We start from the raw sequence: 12460 nt of genomic DNA, 5'->3' as shown, positions 1-12460 counted from the left end.
TTGAATCGTGGTCCCTGTGCTTTGCTAAGCTTGTTCTAAGTAGGTGCTTTAGACCACTGAGCCATATCACCAGCCCAAAAATTTTAAAGTAAGTGGGAGAAAAAAATAAAATAAGTGGGAGAAATATTTCTAAGTAAGACGCACACCACAGAAGCTATGAACCTGGGTACAACTAAGGAGTAAAGCATGTGCTTAACATCCACAGGGTGCTTAGCGGGTCCAAAAAAGGAGGAAGAGAAAAGAGAAGATAAAATTTAGAAGCCAGTCAGGAGAAATCAGACAGATTTAACTACGTGAAAGTTTTTACATTCTGTACAGTGAAGATACCAAAAAACACAAACTCAAAGGATACAGTACAAGGTAGGAGAAAACATTTGCAGCAACCTGTAATAAACAAAAGACTAATTTCTTTCTTTCTACAAAAAAACTATAATGAACTCTTTGATAAAGAAATAAACAAGCAGCTCACTGCAAAGATGGCACATGTGCCCGATAAAAAATACTTTTACTATTCTATTTTACTCAGAATTAAAGAAGTATCAATAGAAAAAAGACACTATTTTTACATATTAATAGAACTGAAAAGCTTAATAATGCCGCCCTGGGCAGGGACACAGACATTTTCATGCATTGGGAGCAGCACATCTCCTGGTCCAACCTCACTGGGCAACAAATTGTTACACGCACAAAAAATTAAAAGTAATTTAAAAAGCATGCTCTTTAATCTTAGGTAGTTCTTTTCTCTCACGCATGTAAAGATACACAAGCAAGGGCGTTCACTGCAGGGCTTGATGGCCTGTGCTTTTTTGCCAGCGCTCAGGAGGCTGAGGCAGAGCGCCACAAGTTCAAGGCAGCCAGGGTTACACGGAGAGAGAATGCTTGCTAGAAAGAAGAAAACAATACAAGAAACATGTCCATAGCTCTTTGTTAACACAGTTACTGACGGGGCTGGTGAGATAGCTCGGTGTTCTAATTGCATGCCTGGCAAGTGCAAGGACCTGGGTTCGATCCCCAGCACCACATATAGCCCTGGAAGTTGGGCCAGCCACTGAAACTGGGCGATCACCAAAACTGGGCATGGTGGCACACACCTGTAATCCCAGTGCTGGAGAGGCTGAGACAGGAGGATCACTACGAGTCCAAGCTGTGCAGCGAGACCCTGTACCAAATAAATAAAAGTTTAAAAAAAAAAAAAAAACAGCCACTTAATATTTCATTCAGCAACTAGAAGAAGGTGGACATCCTAAACGCTGGAGATGAAGCAGTGAGCAGATTCCCTTCCTTTGGGAGAGTGACCACAAGTCAGGACATAGTGGAGGTAAAGTGACTGCTGTGTTCTGCAAGGTAATGGGACATACTGTAATAGTTTTGGTATTTAGTGGTGAAGGAAAACCATGTTGAGGTTCTGCCATTTGAGTAGAAATTTAAATTAAGTGAGGAACAAGCCTAGAAAATTTCAGGGAGAAGAAGAGGAGAGGAAACATAGAGATAATAAGTACAAATTTTTTTTTCATTGCTTTTGAGGGGTTTTGCTATGCAGGAGAGCCAAAATAAATGCTGTGACTGGAGGGAGCTATGAAATCAAGGGAAATTTTCTTTCTTTTCTTTTTCTTTCTTTCTTTTTTTTTTTTGTTTTTTTTTTGTTTTGTTTTGTTTTTGAGACAGGGTCTCATCATGTAGCACAGGCTGGCCTGAAATTCCTAGCAAATTTCAGAAAGCCCACCCCTGAAAGGGCTTTATTATCTTTAGATCATAAAGATAATAAGGGTTCCCTGTTACAAGGGGACTAACTGTATTCACAAGGACTCTAACCTCATGCCCTAAGCCCTTCTCCTAAAGACCCATCAGATTTCAGGGGTGGGTTTTTTGAAATTCACTAGGAATTTCAGGCCAGCCTATGCTACATGGTGAGACCCTGTCTCAAAAAAAAAAAAAAAAAAAAAAAAGAAAGAAAGAAAATTTCCCTTGATTTCATAATTTCCCAGAAAGGATGGGATTGCCACAGGAGATATTACATGAAACTGGGAAACGGCAGGTGACCTGGGTGAGATGAACCCAAGCCATCTGCCCATGCACAGTTGGGCTTAAGTGTCATTTTCTTAAGGCTTGGGTATCATTTCCCTGAAAAGAGTGATTTCCAGAGTGAGGCTGGCCCACACAGGGAGGAGCGCACACTACACAGAGGGAGGTCAGCAGGCAGGTCAGACGGCCAGGGAAAGGCCAGGCCCAGGGGGAGTCAGGATGACCCAGGGAAGGACAAGAGGAAGCCTAGGCCTGAGGGATAATAAAGAGCTAGGCCCCAGGATGGGGACACCGTAGTCCAGGGTCCCATATTATTATTATTTTTATTTTTTTTTTTTTTTTTTTGGCAGAACCGGGGATTGAACTCAGGCCCTTGCGCTTGCCAGGGAAGCGCTATTTTACTGAGCCATCTCCTGGCCCTTAAGGGTTCCATATTAAATTAGGAAGATCTTCCTGTCCAGGAATGTGAAATAAAAAACCAAGGTGAAAAAAAAAAAAAAAAAAAAACCAAGGTGACAACCTGCCCTACCAAGCCGCTATTTGTGCTCCTCTGCAGAATGTCTTTGTCCTAGCGTGGTCTGGGATGTAGTCATTTCTGTATACCAAAACTCCTAGATAGAGTTCTCATGGCAACCTGCCTGGATCCTCTCCTTTTATTTCTCTCCTGACTCTGTCTTGTAATTCTTTCTGGGTTGAGAAAAGAACCCACCAGCTGGATGGTAACATAACAGCATATTTGTTTTTTGCTTCTGATTTTGTTTTGGTACCGGGGCTCGAACTCTGGACCTTACGCTTGCCAGGCAGGTGCTGTGCCACTAAGCTACATCCCCAGCCCCACAGTATATTTGTAATATGATATTGATCCAGGTATGATATTGATCCAGAAGAGAAGGAAATTGTGTTTGTTTTTTGAGATCGGGTCCACTAGGCAGCTCCGTTTCCCAGGCTGACATTGAACTTGTGTTCTTCCCTCCTCTGCCTCCCAGAGTGCTAGGATTACAGGCAGGGGCCACCACACCCAGCTATGGCTATACATGGTGCAGTCGAAAAACATGATGAATGTTAACATTTTTAAAAATTTATTACAATGAAAAGCATAGAGGGCCAGACGGAAAGAATATGTCCTTCTCTGTCAGTTTTAAGAAAACCAACACCAGCTTGTGGAAGTTACTGAAAAGCTGTGGTCCAGGTTTCCTCGTAGGGAAAGGAGGGAAAGATCCTTTGGCTTAATCATCAACTTCTATCCCTTTACAAGTGAGTCAAGATAATAGATAAAAAAGTAACTCATTAGTTATGTTCCAGTTACTAGTGTCACTGAAGTCTGTAATTTGTGTTTAGAATTTGTTGCTTTTCATGTTTGCAATTTTTTTTTAATGTTTAAAATCTTTTATTCATTTATTTGGTACAGGCTCTTACTACACAGCTCAGACTCGTAGTGATCCTCCTGTCTCAGCCTCCCCAGCACTGGGATTACAGATGTGCACCACCATGCCCAGTTTCCATGGCCAGCACAGCATGCAGTACCAGGGATCAAACTCAGGTCCTTTGGCTTGCCAGGCAGGCATTTAGACTGCTGAGCTATCTCCTCAGCCCGTATTTACCTTTTTTTTTTTTTTCATATTTGCAATTTTATGACACTCAAAGTTTTTATTTTCCTCTTTTAATTTTCTGCCCAATGCTTTTTATTCTTGAACACCACAACGATAATTTTTTTTTTTTTTTTTTTTTTTTTTTTTTGGCTGGCTCAGGCTGCCATTAAGGCTAGGTCTGGGGATCAAACTGTGGTCACTGGGTTTGCCCAGGCAGGCACTTAAACAACTGAGCTAACCCGCAAGCCTCCCAGAGTATTTAATTCTTGCAAACATTAAAGTGATTTGCCTGCTAGGATACGGTTTGGTTGGGCTTTTGTTATTTTGTTTTGTTTTTTGTTTTTGAGACAAGGTCTTGCTGTATAGCTCAGGCTGGCCTCGAACTCAACAGCAATCCTCCTGCCTCAGCTTCCCACTGATGAGTGCCTGAGGACTCTGGGCCATAGGTGCTTTGGGGCGGCCTCCTTCTAGCTCTGTGTACGGTCTGTGGATCTTCTGGAATCCAGCTCTGGGTCTGGTCCTATGTGGGGGAAGTGGGACCACAGAGGCTCAATGGACCGGAGCAGCAGCAATATCCGCGCATGGACGAACAGAGCCCAAGCTCATCCGCCTCCCACCTGCGCACTCACAGGTCTTTTCTTCCCTACACACACACACACACACACACACACACACGCACACACACACAGTCTAAGCAAGAAAACCTAGAACCATGTCCCCCTGCTCACTCTCAGGGTCCCCCCTGGTCCCACCACCTACTAGGCATTATGCTCTCACCAACACTCTGGGCCACAACGCGATCCACAGATCGCAGCCGCAGAGACACCACCAACCTTGAGCAGGTGAGGCAGCTGCTGGGTGACCAACTCCCGAAACTCATTGATGCTGAGGCTGCCCTTCCGGCCCTCCCGCCCTGCGAAGGTGAAGAAAGTGGTGACCACTGTCTCGATGGCAGCCTCCAGCTCTGTCAGTGGCTCGGCTGCCATTAGGACCCAGGCTGGGAGGCGCTGGGGCTGATGTCCTCGCGGAGTTGTCCTCCAGGTCCAGGAGCTCGGGCTCCGAACACCTCGGTGTTGCCTTGGGCTTCTGCAGAGGGGAGGGCGGGGACAGAAGCTGGGGTCAGAGAGCGCCAGGCCATGGTATTTCAGTTTTGGTTCCGTTCCCAAAACCCCTGTTCTGTGGGTTTTACAGTCCTTCTTAGGGGCCCTCAGAGGCGGCGCCCCTGTGAGGTGTCTGTCCCAAGAGCTCCTCACAACCGCAAAGGGTCAGGAGGCTGTTTGTCCCCAAAGCCTGTTTACACTGGAGCCTGGGTCTCCGCCTGCCCACGCACGGGCCACTTTCCCCAGCGGGCGGGCGGGGGCTGGCAAAGGCCCAGCTGCGGTCAGTCGGGTCAGATCCATCTTCTCTGCACCCACATTCTAGAGGGCAGCTGCACAGAGAGCTGAGCACAGCGCCCCACAGATGCCCACACGCTCCCGTCCCTGGATGACACGGTCCTAGCTCGGCCCCACTCTGGCTCCGCAAGCCTGCCGCGGGGTGGTCGGGACACTCGCAGCCCCCAGGCGCGTGGGGAAGGACGGGGAAGGGGCCATGCCCGCCGTCCCTCATTTCCGTGCACAGGCCAGCACTCGCACTCCTCGGGGACTGTCGCCTGCTCCCCTAAAGCCACTTCCTGAATTGCTCTCGGAGTCAGCTATCGGGTGGGAGGCACACCCACCCCAAAAAAACCCGGACTCCCTCCAGGGTCAACTCACCAAGGCAGGGAGATGGGTTGGAGAAGGGCTGGGCGAGTAGCAACTTCCCGGACTGAGGTTTATAAGCACCGCAGGGAGGGAAAAGACAGCCACGCCCCAGCCCTGGGCTATCGAGTTTCCCGGCCGGTGACCGAGGGAGGGAGGGAGCGGCCCAATCACAGCTCCGGTCTCCTGCGTTTGGGGATGGGGGGCTGGGGGGGGGGGACGCAGCGGGGGTCCTCCCCCATTACTCCCCCTGAGCTAATCTGGAGTGTCTCTTGGGGACAAGAGAAAGAGGCACGATGGGACACAACTGATTTTATTTTATTTAGTTTTTTGAGACAGGGTCCCCCCTGTGTAATTTAGGCTGGCCTTAAACTCACTATGTAGCCCAGGCTGCCCATGAACTCTCACTGATTCCTCTGCTCTGCGCCCCTCCACCCCAAGAGCTGAGATTACAGGCATATGCCACTGAGCCAGGTACAAGTACTAATTTTTAAAAAGCAACTGAAGCTGGGCATGGTGGCACACCCCTGTAATCCTAGCACTCAGGAAGCTGAGGCAGGAAGATGGTTGAGAGTTTGCGGCCAGCCTGAGCTACAAAGAGCTCAAGGCTGGCCTGAACTGTACAGTGAGAGCCTGTCTCAAAAAGACAAGAAGAATACAATTCAGTAAAAAAGCAACTGAAGATAGCCGGCAGAGGTGTCGTATGCCGATAATTCCAGCTCTCTGGAAGGCTAAAGCAGAAAAATCCCAAATTCAAGCCCAGTCTGAGAAATTTAAGTGACTCAATGAGAACCTGTATCAAGAAAAAAAAAAAAAAAAAAAAGACACGGGATGTAGCTCAATAATAAGACCATGGATTCAATTCCAAAAAAGAAAAAGCACCTGAGAGCTTCATCTGAAGACCAACAACCCCTCAGGGGACCCCAGCTGCATGGCTGGACCTCACAAACAGAAGGCTCCAGGCTGAAGCCACCACAGAAGAGACCACAGAATGAAGCCTCAGGAGGAGTCTGACAGAAACACACCCACCCCAAGATTCCTCAACTAAGGCCAGGCCAAGTTTCCGCAGTGAATCTTCCCCTTCCTCTGCTTAGCTGCACAACTGGTCCAGAGTTCCCAGAGCAGGGTGGCACAGCTCCGTCCCTCCCAGGATCTCCCTTCCACCTCCTCCCTCCTCTCTGCAGTGCCCAGTGGGGCGGGAAGACACTGGGCAGCCTGTGCCAGCCCAGGAGACAGAGGGCGCCTCTGTCCACTCCTGGCCCCTGGCCTCCCTGCGTGTCTGTCTATGAAGGAAGGGGTGGAGCTGGGGGTGGGGAGAGGAAGGGCCCCTAAAGACAGGTCCCACACAGCTCTGAGAGCCACACTCGCTGTCTTGGCCATCCACCCAGAGGCTGCTCCAACCTCAGATCCAGACCGCCTGTAAGTATTATGCAGCCCAACCTGGGCTGGCACCCCAACCTGGCCAACAGGGGGACCCCCAAAGCCCTGGCACTAGGGTTCCCTGAGGGCCTGGGAGCAGCAGGGGCAGTTTGAAGACAGTTTGGGAGGTGGCGAGGGGAGCCAAGTGAAGAGCAGAGGGAGGGCTGGGGGCTCACTGGATGCCAAGGTCAGCAGAGAAGCCGGCACCTGGCTCCCAGGACTGGGCCCTCCCTCACCCACCGAGTCCCCTACCAAGGCCCTATCAGTCTCCCAGGGTTGAGGAGGGGCCTCAGTGCTGGCCCGTTTCCAGTGGTGTAAGAATGAGAGCAGAACAGCTGTTCCTGCCCCCTGCCAGTCTCAGGCTCTGCTGTGCCCCATCCTTGCCAAAAGCCAGGTCCCCAGGAAGCCTGGGGGCAGTAGCAGCATAGGAGCCATTTAATGTCAGGAAGAGGGGCCCCAGGTCTGTGCCCCTCCCAACTCTACTTCATAGGCTTCCCCTTCCTCAGCCCAGACCCCTGCCCACTCTCTTGACCCCAATTCTTTCCGGTTGGCCACTGCCCAGGTCCTCCCAGAACTGTTCCAATATAAAATCCCAGGCAAACTCCAGGTGTCCCTCCTAGCTGGGTCTAGTAACCGAGCCACCAGCGTCCCTCCCTGGAGAGCCCTCTTATCCCCTCCATCAGCCCTGGCTTGGGTTTCATCTCCCCCATGACTCGTTGACAACGGCTTCTCATGTCCGGAGTTCAGGTGACACTCACAAGGGCCCCATTGAAGAGCTGGGATGTCATCCGATCATCAGGGCTCATTGTCCAGTCCCCCAGGCCTGGAGTGGGACGGGCCACCTGATCTGAGATACCTGAGCTCCCCCGTGAGGCTGGGGAGGGCCTGCCTAAGGCCCCCTGGTTTGGCAGGTTCTCTCTCTACAAGCCCCTCCAGTATTCACTCATTCCTAGGCCTCTGAGCTCAAAGGACCCTGGGAACACGGCCGTTGGGCTCCCCAACACATACTCAGCTCTACCCCTATCCTGCTGCATCCCACCAGCTAAGAGGGCAGCCGCACCCCAGGCCTGCAGGTTTCCTCCCCTCCTCCCATCTCCAGAGGCAGGGCGCAGAAGTCTCCTCCTCCCTCCTCCCACCCACCTGATGGAGGGGACAATTTGGATCATTTCTCTGAGAAGAGGAAACAAACTGAAGGCAATGAGGCACACACGCCCACCCCGCCCCCAATCCCTAGTCACAATGACACCTTAAAGGCAGCAGGGCCTTAACAGACCAAATAGATCAGGTTGCTGATCAGAAGCTTTATGGCAGTGGGGTTCCCCTCTCCAGAAGTCACAGCCCCCCACCCTGGCTGTCATCCCTCCCTGAGGCTCCTCAAGGTCCCCTCACTAATTCTGTGCTGGGGTGGGCAGCAGAGTGGAGGCTGTACAGACCAGGCCCACCACACTCAACAGAACAGCTTGACAGTGCTAGGCCTGCAAGGTCCAGAGTAAAAATAGAGCCAGAAGAAGCCACTGCGTCCTGTGACCACCCTCCCAGCCCCACCCTCCTGTCCCTGCCAGGGGAGCCACTACAGACATCCGCTGCGGGCCTCCCAGCCAGCCCAGCTCAGGCTGCTTGATTTTTGTGCCCAAGCTGGACTGGGTAGGTGCAGGCTGAGGGCACGGAGCACATGCCTGGGTTAGGTGTGCCGGAGTTTCCCACACTGTAAAATCTCACTGAAAGACAAACTACAGCCGGGCTCTCAGCTTGCACCTATTTGTACTGTGGAACCAATACCCACCAAGCGAGAGCTCCTTGCCCGACCCCAGCTCACTTCTGTGGTGGGGTCGGCAGGTGCACTGGCTTCCACAATGGGCTCTGAGCTGGAGACTGCCATGGAGACCCTCATCAACGTGTTCCACGCCCACTCGGGCAAGGAGGGGGACAAGTACAAGCTGAGCAAGAAGGAGCTGAAAGAGCTGCTGCAGACGGAGCTCTCTGGCTTCCTGGACGTGAGCACGGAATGGGAGTATTGGGTGTTGGGGGTGAGGGGCGGGAGGATGGAGTGGGCACCTCCCTGTCACCTCCTCACCCTACCCCCAGCTCAGCCTACTCCTCGCCCTCCTCTCCCAGGCTCCTCTACCTCCCCAGGACAGGCCAAGATGCCCTCACTTACTGCCTGGTAAACACCAGGCCCTGAGCAGACTCCTCAGTAACAAGGTTCATAGTCTAGGAGGGCAAGGCTGGTACCTGGACGTAAATCATGCCTCCAGGAAGCGCACAGAGCCTTCACAGAGGTGCCTACAAGGCTAGGGCACCAGTGACCTCAGGGGCATGAGCTGGCTTTTCTGACAAGGCAGCCCTGGAGCCACACACGCCCACTGAAGGCAGTGGGTCATGGAGGACATTTTAGGAGGCGTTTGTGAGAACAAAGAGGAATCTGGAGCATGCCTAGTAGTCCCGCTTGATGGGAGGTTACAGAGAAACAGACTGCGGGTGCTGGGGGGCTGCACCCAGGACCCGCCCTGGGACGCAGCAGAAAGTCCACCTTCGGGGTGCAAGTTCTGGCCCGGCTATTTTCCAGCTGTGACTCTGGGCACATGTGCTTAACCACAAACTGTTGATTTGATTGCTCTCTAGAATAGAAATAGTACCAACAGCCCCATACCTTTCCCCATTTTGGTGCTGGTATTGAACCCAGGGCTTCACTTATACTCCCCAAGTGCTCTACCACTGAGCTATATACCCTGCACCTTTCTTTATTTCATGTGTTAGTTTTACTTTGAGACAGGGTCTCAGGGTCTCTTGAATTATGTAGTTCAGGCTGGCCTCAAACGAAGGGACTAGCCTGCCTCCGCCTCTCAAATGCTGGGATTACAGGCATCCACCACCTTGCCTGGCTCCCCAGTCCTTTTTATTTTGAGTCAGCATCTCACAAAGTTACCCAGGTTGGCCTCAAATTTGCAACCCTTGTGGCTTATTTCCAGGCAAGCCTGAGGTATATCATTATGTCTCTGAGCTATGTTACTGGCAATTACATTCTGATTTCTTTTTTTTCCAGGTACCAAAACTCAAACTCAGGACCTTGCACTTGCCAGGCAGGTGCTGTTGGCTCATTCTCAAGCGGCTGGGTTGTAAATATGCACCACCACACCCACCCAGCTAACTAGAATTAAATTAGTAGCCAGGTTTGGTGGTATACACCTATAATCTCAGCACTCTGGAGGCTGGGGAAGATCACCCCAAGTTTGAGGCCAGCCTGGGCTACATAGTGAATTCAAGGGCCGCCTGAACTATATAGTGAGGTCCTGTCCAAAAATAAGCTTTTGCTGTTGTTGTTTTCCAGCTGGCTCAGGCTGCCTTAAGGGCGGGTCTGGTGTGCCATAAGGCAGGAAGACTGCCCCAAATTCAAAGTCAGCCTGGGCTATATAGTGAGTTCAAGGTTAGCCTGAACTACATAATGAGACCCTATCTCAAAAAAAAAAAAAAAAAAAAAAAACACAAATAAACCGAGTGTGATGGCACATACCTGTAATCCCAACACTGAAGAGGCTGAGGCATGAGGATTAGTACAGGTTTGAGGGGGCCAAGGATATAGCTCATTGGCATATGTACCTGCCTGGCAAGCACAAGGTCCCAAGTTCGATTTCTAGTACAAAAAAAAAAAAAAAAGAATTACTATGAATTTGAGGCCAACCTAGGCTACATAGTGAGTTCAAGGCAAGCCTGAACTACAAAGTGAGACCCTGTCTCAAACAAAACAGGCTGGGAATGTAGCTCAGTATAAAGCCCACAGGTTCAATCCCTAGCACTACAGGAAAAAAAAAAAAAAAAAAAGGCAGCGCCCATGAGGGTGCTACCTAGCATAGTACTTGTCAAAAAAAAAAAAAAAAAAAAGGCAGCGCCCATGAGGGTGCTACCTAGCATAGTACTTGTCACACTGCAGACAATGAACCTACCGCAGTGATGGCAAACCCTTTAGAGCTTTCACTGATACAGCCTGTTGCAGCACACGTACACAGGTTGGCCACCACTGATAGGGCGACTGACATTATTACCTCTGCCAGGTGAAGGAGTCTGTTGAGTAGGCCAGGCACAGAGGCGCAGATGCCCATTCCCCTTCCTGCTCATTGCTCCCTCCCTCTCCTCGACCACCCTCTGCTGGCCGGCCTGGTTCCCGGCCCTCCCCTTACACTCTCCCTCCTCCCTCACAGACCCAGAAGGACGCTGACGCAGTGGACAAGGTGATGAAGGAGCTGGACGAGAATGGAGACGGGGAGGTCGACTTCCAGGAGTACGTGGTGCTGGTGGCTGCGCTCACCGTGGCCTGTAACAACTTTTTCTGGGAGAACAGCTGAGCAGGCGGCCCCAGAGCAGCGCCTTGCCCTCCACCCTGCTTGCCTCACCCCAGCTAGGCCTCCCCACACTCCCACTTTGCCTGTCCCCTCCACACACCAAGGAGCAGGAGTAGCAATCCAGCGCAGCAACTTGTCTTCATTAAAGGCTCCTCTGCCAGCCACGGGTGTTTGTCTCCTCCTGGGTCTGGCGTGGGTGGAGAAGTGCAGACCACGCGCTCCCAGTGCCTCTTAGTTTGGAGCGAGGTCTTACGCACTGCATCTTCCTTCCTGGGAGAATGCTCAAAGCTCGGCAACGCGGGCCCCAAGGTTCCAGCTAGAAATGAAGACTTCAGCTTCACAGTTCTAAAACCAGAAGACGGCTTTCAACCCTCCACCAGTAGTTACGTGCTAGACGTTGTGTAGGAATTGGGGTGCAACACTGTGCAAAATAAACCAACACTTGCCCTCACCAGGGTGGGTAAAGACAAGGAATAGTATAGGTCACCCCACACACACACCCCAGGAAGGAAATGAGTGACAGGGTCCTGACCACTCCCGGGGCAGAGGACGCGGTTGACATTGTGCTCATTCACCCAGCAGACATGTGAGCGCCCCACTGAGGACCCAGCATTCACAAAACATCTGTCTGGCTCTGCCCCCAAATCCACAGGGATGCCAGATGGGAGGCAGAGAAGGGAACAGGCGGGCCAAGGGGCCCCTAAAGAAGGATCAGGCGTACCCATGTGGGGGAGAGACAGGAGGAAAACGCGGACAGCGGCAGCAGCTGCTGCAGCAACCCTCCAGGCGAGATACCGCACGCCCCTTTATCCACTCGCGATCATGAACACGCGACTAAGGGACATCCCCCAGTTGCGGTGCTTAGGATGAGAACGAGGCAGGTCCTGCATGAAGATTAGGGGAATTCAACAGTTTTTATCCTGACATAGCCGCCCTCTGCGGACGAAATCAAGAATCCAGCAGGTTGCAAGGCAACCGGGGCTGGAAAAAAACTAGTCCCCTGAGTGTCCCACCCACGAGGCCACTGGCCACGCCCCCTTGAGTGCGGAGGACCGCCCACAATTCTGGAAGACTTCCGGAATGACTTCTGCGCAGGCGTGCATATATCTTCCCCAGGCCCCTAGTTGCGCGTGCATCTGACGTCCGACGTGCTGCGTCGACGCCATTTTAGCCGGTCCCATTCCGCATTGGGCGTGGTGGCCATTTTGTTTTAGCCGTCGAGCGGGAGTTCGCCTCCAAACTGGTGTTACAGACGAAAAGCAGGAAAAGGCAGGCCGGGAGAGCAGGCGGATCGTCCAGCGAGTAGGCAACCGACCCCTAAAGAGCGAACCTCGCCATCTACCAATTACGCATC

General features: G+C 51.6%; 2 protein-coding genes across 2 annotated transcripts in view; one reads left to right on the top strand and one right to left on the bottom strand.

Annotated features, from left to right (window-relative positions):
* S100a13 (S100 calcium binding protein A13) overlaps positions 1-5454 on the bottom strand; it is a 9082-nt gene extending 3628 nt beyond the window's left edge. The window contains exons 1-2 of the mRNA XM_004629840.2: positions 5366-5454; positions 4445-4697 (exon numbers count right to left, since the gene is read on the bottom strand). Of these exons, the coding sequence (XP_004629897.1) occupies positions 4445-4597 (153 nt within the window). The 5' untranslated portion in view covers positions 4598-4697; positions 5366-5454. The remainder of the gene's footprint in view (positions 1-4444; positions 4698-5365) is intronic.
* Positions 5455-6631: 1177 nt separating this feature from the next.
* On the top strand, positions 6632-11268 carry S100a1 (S100 calcium binding protein A1). Its single transcript, XM_004629839.2, has 3 exons — positions 6632-6769; positions 8606-8763; positions 10966-11268. Exons 2-3 carry the CDS (start codon positions 8623-8625, stop codon positions 11107-11109), a joined length of 285 nt encoding a protein of 94 aa, XP_004629896.1. The 5' UTR covers positions 6632-6769; positions 8606-8622; the 3' UTR covers positions 11110-11268.
* The last annotated feature ends 1192 nt before the right edge of the window (positions 11269-12460 follow it).

This window comes from Octodon degus, unplaced genomic scaffold, assembly GCF_000260255.1.
Source record: "Octodon degus isolate 3935 unplaced genomic scaffold, OctDeg1.0 scaffold00032, whole genome shotgun sequence".
In the NCBI taxonomy this organism is placed as follows: Eukaryota; Metazoa; Chordata; class Mammalia; order Rodentia; family Octodontidae; genus Octodon; species Octodon degus.
Note: the sequence above shows the minus strand (reverse complement) of the source record. Positions and strands in the feature narration are given on the sequence as shown.

Coding starts and splice junctions, on each gene's coding strand:
- S100a1 (XM_004629839.2), top strand. CDS start 8,623: ATGGGCTCTGAGCTGGAGACTGCCATGGAGACCCTCATCAACGTGTTC. Junction 8,764..10,965: donor AGCTCTCTGGCTTCCTGGAC/GTGAGCACGGAA, acceptor CCTCCCTCACAG/ACCCAGAAGGACGCTGACGC.